Raw genomic sequence first — 19542 nt, 5'->3', positions numbered from 1 at the left:
CTTCAACTGGAAAGCTACAATATACGCTGCATAATGTGGCTTGTTGCCTTTTTTTTAATGTTGCAGTTGTTGTCTGACTTACAGTAAGTGCTTCTAGTGAGTATATTAATTCATTTGAATCTGACCTTTATTTCTTCAGTTAGCACTAAGGGAACATAATTATCATATTGAGTTTATTATTATTTCATGTATGTTTGTTTTGGGAAAACATTGGAAAGGCCATATGCACCAATTGGCCACATTATGTCCTCTCGTACAATCATTGTCATAACTTTTATTTTATTTTTTTGTAAGCGTGAGACCCAATTAGAATATCTGGTACCTTCCTGGGAATCAAACTAAATAAAAATAAATGATGTACTGCCACAAAATTGACACACCGTGAATATTACTCATCAAAACAACAAATTTTACAATAAAGCTCTGTCAAGAAAATGTATATCTTATACATATAACAACAAATATACAAAAAAATCTGTTTTTGGGGTTATGGTAATAAGATAGCGAGACCCCAACTTAATTAAATAAACAAAGAAATAAACACAAATCTAATAATCTGATCTAATTCTGCCTTCACAACAACAATAATCATAATGCTTTTTTTTCAGAGTTTTGTGGTGGTTATTAAATATTATTGGTAGCGTTCCCTTAAAGAAATAAAAACCCACATAATTACTATATCATCTTGAAGCTGACAAAAGTCAACAAAAATAAATGTACCGATCATAAAAAAGGCAACAATAATCAATGGCAATTTTTCAAAAATCTTATTGAGAATTGAAATAATTGATTTCTTGTCGCTTACCATTTTTGTGCTTCAAAAATAAATAAATAATTTGCCAAAAAAAGAAAAGAAAAATAATAATAATAATTCAATAGTGAATGTTAAGTTACTTTTTAAAATTATTTCAGGGACCTTCATTTTAGTCTCTAACAGGAAGGTACCAACAATTTAGTCTATCTTTTTCAAACAGTTGATCCTATTCGCGGGAAGTTGATGTTTGCCAAGACAGCTAAAACAAATCCAGCAATAAATTTGAGGGGGATAAAAAAGCTACTCGGACAGGATTTCTGGGAAAACATGATTCTTCACCTTGTGTGCTGTTATTGAATAGTTACAGCTGAACAAGTACTCATTTGTGAAACTTTGATTCAACTGTATGAATAATTATGTCAGCTAATCTAGTAATAAAAGACAACCAAACAAGACTGTGTAAATGGAATTAAGAAGACATTTTGTTGGAGGAGTATTTCTATCCAGCTCTCATCCTGTCATGAATTACCCTCAATTTAAAAATATTAATTCATGATGTGCTTGTAATATACTGTCTATTTTTCAGTAATGAGATTACTATTGACAATTTTTGGATGCTTGGTCTGAGATTTATGAGTCATTTGTGATTCTGAATAATCTGGAGCGTCTCAACTATATGTCGAGTTGAACTCTTCTTACCGACGTAGTACGAGAAGGTCCTTTTGAGGCGATCAAAGACAAACCAGCGTTTCTTCCACGACTTGATCTTGCCTCCCATCTTGACCAGGTAGCCCTTGCACATCTTCTCAGTGAGGATGATGTGGTAGCAGGTGTCCACGTTGTGGCCTGATGTCTCAATGTGTACGCGAAGGTCAAACTCCTCCTTCCTAATTGGCAGGTAGCGCGTCATAGGACGGGCCTGGACGCATGCAGAACAAAAAGGGGTGAAAGGGGGGATTAATACATGACAGCAGCTCATTATTTGCTGATCTGTACTGCTTTTTTAAATTAACTCCAAGCCATTTTCACTGAAGAGAGCCCCTTCGCTCCAGGCTGTTTTACTGGATTTTGACTGATTGTGCAAGGCCTACAAAATATTGTTTGCTATTGCTATAAAAACATGGAACCTACCAAAAGAAAGATTAGAGTCTCTTCTTTCATCAGGAAAAAAAGTATATTTCTATCTGTTTCCGTTTTGTAGCAATTAGCATTAGAATCTAGCTAAGTTTCATTATTATTCACAAATCAGTTTAAAACAGTGGGGGAAATAGCTTTTTTTCAACATGGCCCTGGTTGATCTTATACTCTGCTGCCACCTTTTGGCTGCTTTTATAATAACTACCATTGTTTCAAGCATTCTCTTCAGTTCTGAAGCTGCATCAAAGTCTTCTGTATGCTCTAGCATAAGAACAAACAAACATTAAAAAAAAAACACAAACACGTCTTTGGGAGCACAGTAATATTTTAAAAGGAACGTTTTATAAGTTTTTGGGAGCAAATGAGTTAAATAACATATTGTCATGTTTACATGACATCTCAGAAACATTTCATAATGCCCGCCACAAACAATTTCTCATGCAGCTTTTTAAGTTGCAAGAACATGTTCATGATATTCATCACAGATAAAAAACTGATAAGAATGATGATGACAAATACTCATTGGCTCTTGAGATCATTCAATACAGCCTCGTTTGATGGATCTAATGCTGTTTGATGCAGTTCTTAATAACTGCTCGATAGAAGAGTAAGTTAAGAAGAGTCTTCAGGAATTTTGAATTTGGTTTTGCAATTCCAGTCGATGATATGCAAAAATCCACGTAAAATTGATGGTCGTTGAATTCAATGGGAAAATAAATACAGCACATAAATAAATAAATACGTACATGTATGCAGAGGTGGACTGTATCATTCTGGATTTTATATAGGGATGATTTTATCTTAAAAATGTAATAAACGCACACTTAATGTGGAAAACGGCATATGTATTTTTTTATGTGACCAAACATCAAGCAGCAGACTTCATTCCAGACACCTTCAAATGTGCATGTCTGTAAAATGCTATCAATTTGGACGTGAGGTCATTTCACGCCGCACATTTCCAATTATGTCTCCTTTGACTCACCTGAGAGAAGTTCTTGGCCCTCAACTTCACTTCCTTCTCCACCAGCTGCTGTCGGTGGAGAGTTTCATCCTGCAGTCTTTTCTCGGCTTCTTCCCTCCTTTTCCGCTCTTCCTCCAACAAGTGATGGCGAGCGAAGCTCTCTTGTTCCTGAAAGAGAGCTCTTTCCTTCAATACTTCAAAATTACTTCAACATTAATTTATGTCCCTGCTGTCCTTGTGCTCTTCAAAACACTTCAGAAACGTATTTATTTAGGCATTTAACACTTATTAGCACCCACATAAGGTACAGTGACAAAATGAATTGATAAAAAGGCCAATAAAAAATAAATGAAAGGACTTGATTGCAGTATTGAAGCATTCTCCCTTATTGATCGCATCACTACAAAAAGTCATCAATCAGCAAAATCTGATTCCAAATAGTCAAGATCTCATAACGGCCCTGTTGTCATGACACTTACCCGAAACTCAATAAGTCTGGCTTTCTCCATCTGTGCCTCCTTCAGCATTTTCTCCATTTCTTCAATCTTCAACGAGTCCGTTCCTCCAACACTTGAGGTGGAAACAAAAACACCGCATCTGCATTCAAACTGATTCGGAGATATTTATGATTTCACACATGATATTTCCCTTTTACTTCACAGTAAAGGTGAGCAATCAATTCTGTAGAGTAAATTTTACTCTAAAATGAGTCTATTTGGTAAAAGTAAAATTTGCACGTGAAAGAGTGTGTTGGAGAGAATTTGGCCTATCCAATGAAAAACCTATTAAAGATTGTAATTTTGCAAAGAGAATTTTTGACCAATTTTTTATTATTATTTTTTTTAAGTTACACAAGGGTTGATTGAGCAATTAACTCCTCCGCCACTCTCACTGTTTCCTAATATCCAAAAGGAGACCAAAAACATAATTTTTGGTCTCAGAGGTACGAAGATTAACACACAGTAGGAGTGGCATAGCGCAGGTGGTAGAGTGGTCTCCCAAGCAGACGGTTATGAGTTCGTTCCTCAACCCTTGTGTAACTTTTTTTTTTAAATAAACTTGTAAAATTTAGTCAAAATCTATCCTTGCAAAATGTACTTAAAATTTGAGTGAATTTTTGTGATAGGCAAATTCTCTTGCACACAAATAATAATTTGGCAAAATATACTTCCATCTTCCAAGTGTAAATTTTACTCTGTTTAGAGTAGGACTGAATAGGATCAGTTTAAAGTAAAATTTACTCTACAGAATTTACTGTGTGGCTGTGTCTGATTTTAATATGGTCATGTTGTACACAAGTAATTGTATCTTCACTAGGACAGAATACAAGAGCACATACCGTCGTGAAACATTGGACATCATATCTGCAATGACTTGGAATATAATTAACTGGATTAATGAATGCATATTTTTGACCATAACGTGTATGAGACGACGATTAATGGGTCAAAAACTGGATTCAAATAAGGCAACGCCAACTGAGCGGAAACATGCAGGTTTCGTCTCTTTATCTTATTTATCCCTTGGTCTCCAATGTGCAATTTTAATTAGTGCATAAATGCCATTAAAGTGATCCAAAAATATTTTAGCAATAGAGTTTTGTCTCTTGTGAGCTACAAGAAAGCTGTGAACAGTGAGTTCAGAAGAGAGCATCCTGCAGTGAACACTTTAGTAACACGGCACACAACCTGCTCCCAACAGATGGTCCCCAAATTAAAATGTGAAGACGAAGTCTTTAAGTGGTGGGGAGCAGTCTGGGAAATGGTGCCTGTGGGTGCCTTTGAATGTGAGCCTGACTGAATTTGTCATAAAATGGCTAAATGGGATTATCCTGAATTCTTGGCCCCTCTCTCGTTATTAATAAATCTGTTGCTACAGCACTGACCACCTACTGTATATTAATGGCAATAACGGTTCGCTATTCACAAATTCAAATAATCGCAGATTTTTTTAAACCTATCCTAGGCCTGTGCAATTTATCAAAATCAAATTACAATTAGTTGTTTAAATGTATACATTTGCACCTTTAAATTTTAAAATAACTAATTTAATCAATTTTGTTTCATCCAAAAGGAACTTGCATAATTATTATGTTTCAAAGAATTGTATTTGTCTTAATATTTTTTGTTTAAACATTTTCTTGTTTTGTACTCAAATATAAATGATCGTCACAGTGCACATGCTGCACTCCAAATTCAAGTTTTTGCCAGCATAAATAAATAAATAAAAATAGCATTATAAATACATATTATTATAAATGTATATTATGATAAATTCCATTTGGTTTAAAAGCATTTTTTTAATTGGTCTTAATATTTTTAAATGAAATTAAAATTAATTAAATTAATAAGCGTCCTACGGCACAGTGCACAAGCTGCACTCCAACCTCTATTTTTTGCCAACCTAAATAAATAAATATTATTATAAATATATATTATTATAAATTCTGTTTGGTCCAAAATGAACTTGCATAATTAAAGTGTTTCTACTTTTTTTTAATCTGTCTTAATATTTTAAATACTTTTTTTGTACCAAAAAATAATCGTTTGAATAATCGTGATTTCAATTATTGCCAAAATAATCATGATTATTCTTTTTTCCATATACGAGCAGCCCTAACCTATCCTTTGTTACAGTACTTGCTCAAAAACTTGCTTGGTTACTCTTTTGTGCGCAAACAGAAAAGGAGTTCTAATTTGGCGCCATCTGCGTAACTCTAACCAATAGTGATTATTATTATACATGGGTGAGGTTGTCCTGGTTACCTGGACAAATTATCTGGCGAGCATGCGGAGTTGTTCCCCGTGGACACGCTGGTGTCCATGCTGTCCGAGCTCTCCAGGCTGAGCGTGTCGTAGGGCTGCTCTGCGGCTGACGCTGGATGGTGATGTAGGATGGAGTGCTGGACCAGCGGAGGGAGGCCTGCAGATCTGTGACTCAGTGCGGGGCTGTAGGTCATTCCTGGGGAGTAGGAAGGCGTGGAGGTGATGAGGTGAGGCTGCAAGCCGTGTAGCGCCTCCCACTGGCACTGAGCCTCTGCTGCTGCTCTCTGCTTGAGCTCGGCTAGACGACGTCGCTGCTCTTCAATGACCTGTTGACCTGAAAAATATGACATCTGAAAAGTGTGTTTCTTTTTCTTTTTTTTGTGTGCTTTTGAGCAGTGTTAATATACTATTTATCCTGAAGACAAAATGGCCAATAAGGCAGCAGACAGTTGAATTAGTTCAATACTGAAGAAATACAAGCAGCAGAAACACCAGGCCGGACGAAAACCACTACTATAAATCATGCACCACACACCACTCAATGTGTAAATTCCATCAGGCTTGATTAGATATTTGATATCATGTTGCTGCGATTTCATTGTTATACACATCTGTAGCCAAGAGACACTACAGCCCATAATTCCAAAAGATCCTCAACATGCATGATTTGTTCTCCACCAAAGAAAGGCTCGACAGTCAAAACAGAAGATTAAAAAAACTAAACAAAAAAACAATCATCTTTGGGAGTTAATGAAACACCAGACATGGAAAAGACTGAAGGTCAGAGGCATCAATTAACACACCCACCAACAATTGGTTAACATTGCTATTGTCGGATAAGACAGTCAAAGTAACACCAAGGTAGTTTTGAGGTCACACTGTTACAAAGGCTACCTGCTGATCTTCCCTCAATTGGCGGCTGAGTGGAGGACTGATGTTCTGAAGTCCGCAGACAAACACAAACAGATAGAAAGAATCTGTACATGCTGTTGAAACGTGGATCAAAAACATCTACACACCCCGGTTCAAATGCCAGATTTTTGTGACATAAAAAATAAGAACATGAAAACTAATTTCAAAACTATTTCTACCATTAATATGACCTATGATCTGTAAAACTCTTTTTTTTTATTATTTGAGAGGGAAGTAAAAATAAGCAAGTGAAATAAAATGGTTGCATAATGTTAGAATAAACCAATCACATTCAAAATCATGTTAAATGGGAATTAACACACAACTGCCACCATTTAAAGTGCCTGTGATTCAACATGTCAGGAAAAGACTGCTAGAGCATCGGAAATTTAGGTGGTTAATCCGACTCCTTCTTGACCTAACACACCATTTCGGTTTTTCATTTCACTTTGAAAAACAAACAGAAAATGTTTGGAATTATTTTTGTTTGGTCTCATGTTCTTAATATCACAAAAAAATGCCATTCAAACAGGGGTGTGTAGACTTTTTTTTAGCCACTACATATGCACCAAGTGTAACTGGTGTCAAACTGCACTTTTTAAATGACTGACTGGCAAAACGTAGACATGAATATCTCAACCAACGACTTGGTTCATCACCAACCTTCACGATCAATTGTGATGCATAAAGCAACTTATTAAATTAACTCATTCACTCCCAGCCATAAGATTAGAGTCTCTTCTTTCATTAGAAAAAAAAAAGTATATTTGCATCTGTTTCCGTTTTGCAGCAATTAGCATTAGAATATAGCTAAGTTTCATCACTAAACACAAACCTGCTGAAAGCACTAAGAAGAAGAGCTTTGTTGCAACATGGCCTTGGCTGATCTCTTATACTCTGCTGCCACCTGCTGGCCCTTTTTGTAATAACTACCATTACTTTAAACCACCTCTTCATGTCAGAAGTTGCATCACAGCCTTCTGTATGCTCTTGCATAAACAAACAGACAAACAACAAACAAAATATGTTTTTGGGAGTGAAGGAGTGAACGAGTTAAACAAGAGCTGTTGTGCTGAAATGCTGTCTACTGTATATCCATAAGTATCCAGGGAAGCAAGCCAAGAGATGTACAGCATTTTTTGTAGGATATCATCAGATTATCTTTAATGGAAGAAAAAAAAAAGAAACCAGGGGAGTTTCTTTGCCCATATCGCTCACTCCTGATGCTGAGTGTAGAGTTAATCACCGATGAAATACTCTCTTTTCTTATATACACACTGTACACATTTACCTTTTTGTTGCAGAGCGAGCTGTCTCTTGGTCTCGATGCTCTGCAGGGTGGCAGCCAGGTTCCTGGGCAGGCTGCTAGAGCTTTTGGGGGTTAAAAGAGGGCTCTAAAAGGTAAGAGGGGCCAGAAAATCCAGTCAGAAGATTATTTGGCATGAGGGAGAGTAAGGCAATCACTACTGAAGACTCCGGATGCAACGATATCCAAAGATTACAATACGATATTACAATATGAAGGTCACGATGCGATAATTATCACGATATTGTGGGGAGGTTGGCGATATATATATAAAAAAAATGTCACAATATTGTGCTTTTGTACATAACAGCAATGCATATAAACAACCTACAATCTTTAATAACACTTAATATTGACACTTACTTGCTAATGCACACATTGCGTTCCTGCACATATTGACTCGGTTCGCAAACAAAAAATAGCCACCAGAGGGTGCTACAACTGCACAAAAGGAAATCAACCTGACTTTTTTTTTTTTTTTTTTTTTACAGATATGCTGCTTTTAATATCGTGTCATGACGGCGACAAAATTTTTACATCCCTATTGAAGACATCCCTCAACAAAAAAGTAGAATGAGCTTACTTTGGAGCTTGAGTTGCGGCCCAATGTTGCTGCTCCCTGTTGCAGAGTTGATCCAGACTTGGCTAGATGAGGAGACTGTCCTGGATCACTTTCAAGCTTGGAACGAAACACCTGATGATAGAGCACAAAAATGGATGAGGGGCTGTGCTGTAGTTGAGCAAGCTGAATCTACTGTTAATGTATTGGGAATCCGCTGCGATGGTCATTCCACCATGGATGAGACGTTTGCACCTGCAGGGAAATTCCTGTGAGAGGCTGTTAAATAATTGAGGCAATGAGTAGACTTTCAATCAGTACTGCATTTTATGATCAAAAAAGTCTGTGGATTTCAATCACATACTGCTGAAGTGAACTGTAGTAGCAAAAAAACAACAAACAGTGATACATTAATAGAACGCTGGCGTAAGCAATGTGATATCAAAAACGTTTTACTATCACATGAAAGGGAATTTTATGTTTTTTTTTTTTTTTGGTTTAACTGTAAAGACGCAGCACGAGTGAGAAAAATGCTGCATTATTTATCACTTGCACTGTCGCAGATTGCCCACATCTCCAGGTGGGCAAACACCGGCCTGCGCTCGGCCACAAAATTACCAACACTGGTTTTGCCTCTGGTGCACAGTTACACCGTCCACCAAGCCGAATTTACTCCGTTCATGAAAATAGACGAAATTGCAACAGAAAGCTGCAGGTTCAACCTTGCAGAGGTGCCATAGTGTGCCGAAAAGACAGGAGGAATGGAAAAGAGAAAGAAGACCCTCTACCTGCAGCGCGGGCCTGCGGCCTGACAGAGACTTGGCTGGCAGTGGGGGGGACCAAAGCTGGCTGGAACCCACCAACAGGTCCTGGTACCACTGTTCTAAATCTAGTTTGGGCAGTGGAGGCCTGATGCTCTCAGACTGGAACTGAAGCAGGAGCAACAACAGCAGCAGAGAGAGAGAGAGAGAGAGAGAGAGAGAGAGAGAGAGAGAGAGAGAGAGAGAGAGAGAGAGAGGTGCGGCATAGAAAAGACAGAAAAATGAAGAGAAAACAATGCAGAGATTAGAAAGCATTTGAAACGGTAAGGAAGAAAGAGGAAACATTTTTGTTATACTTTTGAAATGTCTTCTTAAATATCTCCAACACAGCATTGTTCCTTTCAACTGCGGTATGCTTTATACCCTCCAGCCGCTATATCCCTATTTTACATTTCTGTATACCAATTCTACTTGTCTACTGCAATGGCCCAGTTTCTCACAGTAGCATTAACATGTTCATCCTGTTCAGTTTGACTTCATCTTTCCTTTAATGTATCTCCCCTGCAGTTTGAATTAAGAAGTGACATCCCTCCTTGAGCAGAATACAAATCACTGCAGACACACTCACTTCTTATAACGACTGATTTTATTACAATAATCAGTAGGATACTGTCTTTCTAAAGCACCCCCAAAACAGACAAAGGTGAAGTTGTTCAACTATATTTGTTAATTTGAACTAAAATCAAAATTGGCCTATCTTGCTTTTACACTACCAGGAAGAGTTTTTGTGTGTGTGTAATGTGGAACAGTCTGAACCTACACCACAAGCAATGTCAAAACATTTATAGCTTTAAAGTATCTTACAAATATATGATGTGGTCACAGTATCAGAAGGGCAGGTCTTAGATTTAATTGCCCTTCACTGGCTCTTTTTTGACCATGTTGTTATTGGTTAGTTGTTTCTACCATGCTAGTTTGTTTCATTCCAACACCTTGTGGGTATGTCTTTGATGATACTTGACCAAGTTGGTATATATAATATTCGTATTACCTTTGTTGATATTTAATTATTGCTGCAACATATTGTTTTCTAAATTGTACAAATTATTATTTAGATAGTATCCGTATGTAATGTTCCAGTTTCCTTAACCTGTTATTGATCAGTAGGACTTGTATGGCTGTAATTTAAATACTAGGGAAGCGAAAGTTATATTAATTGAAGATGAGGGTGGGATTTAATAATTTCTCTTTCCACTTCTTTTTTGAGCTGCACATGTTGAGCTTGCTTAATTGCCGCTGGTGTACATGATGAAGGCTTTTTTTTCCATGATCATTTTCTGATTCTTTGTTATAATGTATTGTGCTATGTTTGGCTTTTTTGGAACATGAGATATTTGTTAAATCTGCTCAAAAACAAACAAATAAAAATCCAAACATCAATCAAATGCATGTTACTTCTCCCAACAAATTAGCTAAGAACTATAATGACAAAAAGTTATAATTGTCATCTAAAATTATTACAAAAATTACATTTACATTTACAATTAAATACAAAAAAAAATTGTGTGTGTGTGTGGGGGGGGGGGTGTTGGGGGGTTTGGGCTTGAAAGTAAAATCGATTTTACCATTTGCTTAGTATAACTAGCCCTTAACATTCACCAGCAATGATCACAATCAAAGCAGCAAAGCCAAACGGCTCTATAACGGAATTCTTGGACTAATTACAACATACTGTATTAAATGTGACATGCATCATTTCTAAAGTGAAGGCAGCAGTGCTACTTATCTCTACTCATTGAAAACAACAATACTTGGTTTCAGTGTTGGCGCAACACACGAGAAACAATATGCAATTCCGATTTTTGGGTCTGCGATGCAATTCAGTCGATTTCGATTTAGAACGATTTTTTATTCAAAATGATTTGATTGACAATGATTTCTGCTTCAATTTATAGATGTGCAAAGAATCGTCATGATCTACTCCAGTCTGACTCACTAATGCTAATTAGCACTCAACTCGCGGGACTTTTATCACTCAAAAGAATGGCTATTCATACATAACGCTTAGGAATATTTACAGAGAAGCATGTTAACATTGCTGACTGGCATATGCTCTTCCTATGCTGCTGCTGCTGACAAAAATAATAATATTGGCATAGTGGCCAAATCGTGTACAGCCTGAACAGCGTTCCCAATAAAGGCACACACAAACAAGGGCAAGACGGTATAAAATTATTTAAATAAAATCGACTTTGGAACATTTGAAATCAATTCTGAATCGTACTAAATGAGAATCGCAATTCTTAAGAGAATCTATTTTTTTGGCACACCCCTAGTACACTTACTTATAGACAAAAACAGCTTTAGCATTTAGTAAAATAACCGTTGCACCTATTACTACTACTATTTATATCAGTGGAAATTGAGAAACTGATTTACAGTATATACCGGTGGGTTATTACATCATATCAAATGTGCAAGACACAGAGGATGACAAGGGAATTGTGCGTTCAGAGGTTATGTGAGAAGCGGAAGGAGAAGGACAGCACACACCTCCACAGGGAAAGACAAGGAGGAGCCGGGAGAAGAGGGGAGGCAGGAGAAGGTTGTATCTACAGCTTCAGACTGCAGGGGATGGCGAAGTGGAGAGGTGGGGGAGGACTCCACCTTGGGCATCCCATACATCTGACTCAACTGGCTTACTGTCACATACTCCTTCCCAAACGCACACATGGACACAGCAGGCGTAAGGCAGAGTAGAAACATCAGCAGCAGGTGGACAACGCATCAAACATACTTGTATGTTACAACAGAAAAATGCAAAGAGTCTGCATGTAAGTATCCATTGTAGAAGCAAAAGAGCAAAACATTAACAGTGAAGCTGCTTTAGGGTCTGTTTGTCTCTATTTAAAGCTCTGAAATTGACAGATTGAGATTTAGTTCACTCTCGAATGGGATTGTAGAAAATAAAAACACGTGTAAAGATTTTCATAATTTTTACCTAAAATTGGTTAATTTACAGACAAAACTATCACCTCATGTAGATGTGCAGACATGATTATGGCCAATAATGGTATGAGACTGGAGTAATAATCACATAACTAAAATATATTGAGAAGAACTATATGACTAGGTTACAGGTAACATTTTAAAACCATTTTATTTTTTCAAGCTTGGGATTTTACTCAGCCACAAACAGCTCTTATTAATACCTAGTATGGCTACCTCATTTTAAACCTCACAAAATGTTTAGTTAAATAAACAATACAAGCAGAAATGACGGGTGTCTCTAATCTGCCAGAGTATTTTGATTAGCAGCTGACCAGCAGAGGGAGCAACATCACATGAAAATTATAGTTAAATGAAAAGAGACATCAGACATCTTAACGTACACCTGAACAGCAGCCAGCAACAGTCAAGACAGCCTGAGACTGTAGGAGTGCTAACAAACTGTCAACACTGGGCCATACTTTCTGGCCTGATTCTCTCTTGGACAGTGCCCAGTATAAAACACATAAAATGTGTCCTTCCTAATGTGTGTTATAAGCAGAGATTGTATTGGGTATAATGACGGAATGATACTTGTGTCACTTTAATATCCTCTACCAGGCTAAATAAAGTCTCCCGCAAGGGGTAAACAAAGTAAAGTATGTCTTAGTTGCAAATATTTACTGTAGTAATTAACAGGTTTCCACTGACAAACGTATTTAACCCAAACTGATACAGTAGTTTCTTACGTCATCGTTTCAGAACGCAACTTCATGCAAAAGACGATGATCGTGGATCATTGATAACATTGTTAAGAAGTTTGAACTCATTCAGTCCAAGCCATTTTCACAAAAGCAACCCCCTTCCCTCCCAGCTGTTTGACTGAATTTTGATTGACATTGCAAGGCCCACAGAATATTGGGTTCGATTGTTATAAAAACATGGAACCTACCAAAAGAAAGATCTTCATTCATTCACTCTTCATTCAGCAGAAAAAAAAGTATATTTGTATCCGTTTCCATTTTGCAGCAATTTGCATTAGAATATAGCTAAATTTCATCATTATTCACAAATCTGTGAGGTAAATGGGCTTGTTTTGCAACATGGCCCTGGTTGATCTCGTATACTCTGCTGCCACCTGCTGGCTGTATTTGAAATAACTACCATCCCTTTAAGTATTCTCTTCAGTTAAGAGGCTGCATCAAAGCCTTCTTGTATACTCTAGCATAAAAAAACAACAACAAAAACATATAAATACGTCTTTGGGACACTTATTTAAAAACATTTAAAATAGAACATATTTTTACGTTTTTGGGAGCAAATGAGTTAAACATTGTCATCAAGTAAAGAAAAAACTAAGGAGGTTGCTAAAATTGATAAATTAGATCCGATAATAGTGAACTTTAATATTTGATTTTAAGGTGATTCTGGATTAGTTTAGATCATCATCGCATCTCTTGTCCATAGTTAGAGCAGGAGACTGTCCCATCTGGACAAAAGGCAGACTACATTCTGGACTGTCTGAGTAAAGTAAGAGCACTTCCCATTAAAAAAGAAACAAAAGAATGAATAAATAAAATAATCGCGAAGAAGAGGTTGGACTCCACAGTAATGGAAACATGGATATTGTCACGAGACCAAATCCCGGTTCCAATGTGATCGGCATATCTAACAAAGACATGGCAGATGCTTTTATGATCTGGTTTTATGTCAGGTCAATGTTGAGAAACATTATATGCGTGGGGGGAAAAATAGTCGCATCTTGCTATAGCAGATGCCATTAATACATCACATGATTTTTGGGCGGGGGACAATGTTGGAATTGTGACTCTTTGGTAGGTGCTGAAAAGGGCTTTAAGCAGCAGTTGGATCATTTAATACGATATAATCAGGAAAAATATAAAGTTAATCCATCACTGGATTAATGCAATTTTACAGTACTGTACATCCTGAGGCACTGCATAAGCTTATCTAAACAAAATTAGCTAAAGGTTATAGAGAGTTTTTATTGGCCAGGCAGGGAAATTGTTGTTTTCATTGTTTATGTTCGGCAGCAAACCAAACAGCCACAATGGGAGTCGTACTTTCAACCAGACATTAATGATGCAGAGATTGATGAGCAGAGCTGAAGCGTCACATAGGAATGGTTAGACAGGTGGGTACCTCTCTTGAGCTGCTGGGGTGCAATTGACATAAAGGGGAGGGGTAAGAGGGAGAGGGAATTCTAGCAGGAGAAAATGTCAGCTACCGTGCAACTTTTTATTTTTTTAGTTACACATAAAAGTCATGAAAATTTCTTCTTAAAAAAAAATGAGAAAAAAAGATTGTTAAGGCTTTGTGGAGTGAAATACATTTGGCAATGAAGTGAAGTATAAAAGATGACTAAGCTCTTAAAAATACAACAAGCAATAAAAAGTATGTGTGCATTGAAACGCGCACTGGAAAAGCGTAAGAGTCAGTCGTTAGTCACCAAAGCAAAGTGGCCTTGTGTTTATGGGTGTGAGTCTTTTCATTGGATAACAACAGCATTAAATCTTACTTCTCTCATGGCTGTAGGGGACTTTGGGAAGCTCTTGCCTCCAGTTAAACTGTAGTACCTCTGCTCCAAAGCAGACAACCGTTCCTTCTCCTGCATCGCAAAAAGAACATATTTTTTTTAGTGAGTCTTAAAAACATTCTACAGCGCCAGTGAATAAAGTGTATTCAAATATGTATTCCTGCCCGATCTGCAACATCCCTTCATTAACATTACAGCAATTAGCCAGTATTTGAATGGTGAACCTTTTGGAGCATTTGCAGGGTGATGGTCCTGTCTTTGGCGAGACGCTCACATTCCTGAGATGCCTGGAGGCCCAGCTGGTTGGCCTGGTTCTCCAAAGCAGACACTTTCTCCTGAATAAGCACAAAATAATGTCATTGGAAGCTAAGTGATGACATAGCATGTCTGGCGCAATTCTATGGCGATCTGGTGGGGATTAATAAAAAGAAGTCAAACAGACCAAATGTATGAATGGTTGAAAGCACTGGTGTCAAACTCAAGACCTGGGGGCCAGATCTGGCCAGCCACATCAATTTATTATGCTCACGAGAGCAAATCATGTGTGTCAACTTCCATGATTCTTGCGAAAATCTGCGCCAAAATTGCCATGTGTGTAGACACCATTTCGTGCTGTAGCATGTGAGTCACCAAGATGGCCCTAAGGTGTCACCCTTGTTTCCTACACAAGCCAATTTAAGACAGCAGGTGTTCACCAGTTGAAGGTGTGCAATTAGACATGAAGCAATACAGTTTTTAGACCACTGTTAAGGTCGCTAGGGGTTGGGCACATTGTGCTTATTATCGGAAAGATTTGAACGTATTTTGGAGCGCTTCATGATACTTGGAAGCTTGTTAACGTGAGTAAATACGTTTGTGAAAGGCAACACAGCAACGGACTTGACATTCTACCAAAGGGATCAAACACTTCAACTGTCTATTTTACCCCCAGTGGCTTTAAGATGGACTGGAAAAATTAAATCTCGATTTTTATTTCCAGTCAGTTAGGTCAATTACGATTTTAATTTAATAAACCCAGCAAACATTTATTTAAAGGTTTCATTTATTCAAAAATAATTCCTGTGCAAAATGTTCAGACAATAATAATGTATACGGATTCTAAATCAGTTTTAACATAAACTTAACATTCATAGTTAGTGCTTAAATGCTACAATTAATTCACTGCCTTTGACAAGTATACTTGTCAATTAAATTTTTTTCAACGTGGCTAGTTGGGGGAGAATTTGATTAAGCTCCAATGCAAATGTCAAATTTGGAAACAATTTTATTGATGCCCAAGCACCAGTAAATTACATCATTGCCCCATTTTACATGAAACACAGTCCATGGAAGTAATGGCTGCATTTTTTTGCAATCTATATTTGTCTACTGTCGATTATAAAAGAACGGGACAAGGCAGAACGAGAGAGTATATTCTGTCATTTTGCAAATTCGGTTTATAAATAATTATGGAACATAATATCGTATGGACATTGAAAATTTCGACATTTTCTAAAATGGCTGGCAGTGTAATTGTATTATGGTATGTGTATGAGTGTGTGTAGTTTAAACTTCAGATAAGCACCATCTTGCATATGACCAGAAGATATCTTAATCTAAAGGAAAGGACAATATTTGGGCGACCGAGTGAAGAAACGTTCTGAGAAGAAATTCATCAAAAATTGAAGGAGAGTGAAATGTGTGATTAATTACACAAAATGTTAACTGTTTCAACAAAGCCGTGGCCTTCTAAGTTTTGTGTGTGAGCCTTCAATACCTTCCTCTTGGCCACTGTGCTGTGGTACTCTCCTCTCTCCTGCAGCAACTGCTGGCTGATTGTCTCCCTTTCCTCCTCCAGGCTGCTTTCTCTCTCAAGTTGTTGAAACTCCAGATCCTCAAACTTTTTAGTTCCTGCTTCCAGAGCTTCTCCATCCTAACAAATGGCCACATGTGACATCTTGGGTTAAATCACCAGCAAGCCACTTTAAAGCCATTTTCAGACAGGTTGTGTGCTAAGAACAAAACACTTTGACTTTTACATCTGGGTTGGAATTAAAAATAACAATGGGTAGCTACAGTACAGTATTTAAATCAGGTAATTAATATGTTGCACAAGGGAAACATTCATTCATTTGACTTAAGAAGCATGTTTTGGGGTTGTGGGAGGAGGTTGGAGCATCTTGAGAAAGCTACTCTCGTTCTACCCACCCTCTATGTACTTTATTAGACATCTATACTTTTAATACCCACAACTGACAGCATTTAGAAATTGCTGCTGTGGACCTGCTGGACATTAAAGACAGAGCTTTAAAGTCTGTAAACAAAATGCCACTGACATGCACAGAAAACACAAATAATCTTTTACTTTTGAACTAATAGTCATTGAAATAACTGGATGACGGTGAGGGAAGACACAGAAAAGACTTTAGTATTAGTCCATGTTAATTGATTAGTGAGCGGTTAACATACATAAGCCAGTCATGACAAATTTCTGAAGAAATGCAGATCAGAACCACACATGCAGTGCAGCGCGACCATTCACATGAGCCACATTTGACCTCAGCAGAAGTCGAACCTACCAGGAATAATTTGTGTGAATCAATATTGGAGTTGCAGCAAAATGTTCTCCTTTGTGTTATTAGCAAATCTGTGAAGGCCGCTATAAGGACTTCTCATGATGTCCATTGTATGCATAGGGTCTGCCAGACTCCATCGTGACATGTTATAATACAAGATCAGTTGAAGCAGGCGTGACGCCATCTAACAGGCATTATGTGCCACACAAAATCATTAGCAAGTTGACATATCCTGACTTCTTTTTAGACCATTCATCCATCCATTTTCTTGACCACTTGTCCTCACAAGGGTCGCGGGGGGCGCTGGAGCCTATTCCAGCTGGCTTTGGGCAGTAGGCGGGGTACACCCTCAACTGGTTGCCAGCCAATCGCAGGGCACACAGAGAACAACAACCATCCGCACACAACCACACCTATGGACAATTTGGAGTGTTCAATTAATAACCTGCAATGCATGTCTTTGGAATGTGGGAGGAAACCGGAGTACCCGGAGAAAACCCACGCAAGCACGGTGAGAACATGCAAACTCCACCCATGTAGGCCGGAGCCCGGACTCGATCTCACGTCCTCTACATTGGGAGGCGGACGTGCTTCTCAAATAGGGGGTGGGGGGATGATTCCAGGGAGCAGATCATCACCATCATTATCATTATTATGCCGTACTAGAGTAAAGTGTAATTGCACATCCACTACATTATGTGGCAGTGGTGCTCTCATTGTCAGAGAGTCCGTATGGAGTAATTGCTCTTCTGCAGAGTTGAATTTTTTAGACAAATGAAACTATTTATAGTCACGGTGGAAGGATTGGGGGTTGGGGCGCAAAGTAATTTCTTCTTCCTTCGGGAAGCACTGTTTTAGACACACATTTATTCAGCAGAGGTGAATGAACTACAAGGTCCTCAGAAGTTGCTTTGAGGTTTCCACAGACAGAAGAGTGTGGTATTTTCGAGAAGATATGTCAAAGTTGGGAGTGGGTTACTTTGTTTCAAAGTTCAGCATTCACGCTACAAAGTCAAAGTATTCGCTTAGCTTTTTTGCTTTCATAGTCATATTCCATGTTTTCAAATTTCTTTTGCAAATTATTTTTAGAACATGCTGTATTTGAGGATGCTGGGAATTCTTACCAGGACTAAACTCAAAGCACTCAATTTGCAAACATAAACAGAGTTAACAACCATGTTAACATGGTGCAGTATTTGGTTTGTTTTAGCGCTGTCAAATTTAAAGTGTTAACTCATTGATTAATCACAAAAAAATGTCACATTAATTATGTATTAACACAGATTAATCACACTATTAATTTTGACAGCAGATTATTCTTTAGCTTGACAGCTGATGGTTACGTTAAAGGTAGCACAGGTTATGTTTGAGCAATAAACATAACTACATGCATTAAAGTAAAGAAATTAATAAATGTTTGTGTATGACATTCAGAATATTTGTTCATGTCAAACTATTGGGGTTATTTTTTTCAATTTGGAATTATAAAATTTATTATAAAAAGAGGAAGATGAGCGTGTGCAGTTGAAAATGTTGAAGACGTCCTCACAAAATTAAATGTCGAAAGAACACATAACAGGTGCTCTTCATATTTGGAGAGCAAAAAGCCTTGATTAAGCGTGATTAATAAAAATGTGATTAATATGAATAATAAATTTAATCGTTTGACAGCTCTAGTTTGTTTGTATATTAATAAACAACAATACTGTCTGCAGTTCTTTTTTTTCTTTTCTTTTTGTGACTTCAGGTTACTGATCTCTTTGAAACAATTTGGTCCCAATCCTCGATCACAAACCATGACAGAAAGGCGTGTTCCAGATTAAAGGTTACAGTTTAGTTTCAATGCGCCAACCATAGGTAAAGAATTAATTTACACTACAATTCAATGAAATGTTTGTTTTACAAAAAGCTCTTTTTCTACGTTTTGTTTGTCAGGAATTGGAATTTAGACAAAACTTGGTTATATGCTAACGCTGATAATTTAAGAATGGAAAAAGATAGAAATGCACTTCTTTCTTTGCTGAAAGAAGAGAGTCTAAGCTTTCTTTTGGTAGGTTCCATGTAGGGCTGTTCGATTATGAAAAAATATGAATCACGATTAGGATGATCATTTGTTTTTTGGTGCAAAACAAAAATGTTTAACCCCTGGGCGTTATTTGACCATTTTTAGGCTTTTTGTTGGTTCTGACCAAGCCATTTCAAAATAAAATAACACCCAGGGGTTAAACGTAAAAAAATATTAAGACAAATAAATTTCTTTGAAACACTATAGTTATGTGAGTTT

The 19542-nt window shown here is 37.4% G+C and overlaps 1 protein-coding gene across 16 annotated transcripts in view; it reads right to left on the bottom strand.

Moving 5' to 3' along the window:
• phldb1b (pleckstrin homology-like domain, family B, member 1b) overlaps positions 1-19542 on the bottom strand; it is a 110988-nt gene that overhangs the window by 5336 nt on the left and 86110 nt on the right. For 13 of the 16 annotated variants that reach the window (XM_077565111.1, XM_077565109.1, XM_077565106.1 and 10 more), the window contains 11 exons: positions 16460-16615; positions 14928-15038; positions 14686-14775; positions 11712-11873; positions 9186-9326; positions 8422-8532; positions 7824-7926; positions 5621-5954; positions 3335-3425; positions 2877-3023; positions 1454-1673 (listed from right to left, as the gene is read on the bottom strand). In XM_077565111.1, coding sequence (XP_077421237.1) covers positions 1454-1673; positions 2877-3023; positions 3335-3425; positions 5621-5954; positions 7824-7926; positions 8422-8532; positions 9186-9326; positions 11712-11873; positions 14686-14775; positions 14928-15038; positions 16460-16615 — 1666 coding nt within the window. The other 3 variants (XM_077565112.1, XM_077565116.1, XM_077565119.1) reach the window with 3 other exon arrangements.

The sequence above is a fragment of the Vanacampus margaritifer genome, chromosome 5 (genome assembly GCF_051991255.1).
Source record: "Vanacampus margaritifer isolate UIUO_Vmar chromosome 5, RoL_Vmar_1.0, whole genome shotgun sequence".
NCBI classification, from domain to species: domain Eukaryota; kingdom Metazoa; phylum Chordata; class Actinopteri; order Syngnathiformes; family Syngnathidae; genus Vanacampus; species Vanacampus margaritifer.
This window is presented reverse-complemented; position numbering and strand designations above follow the sequence as displayed.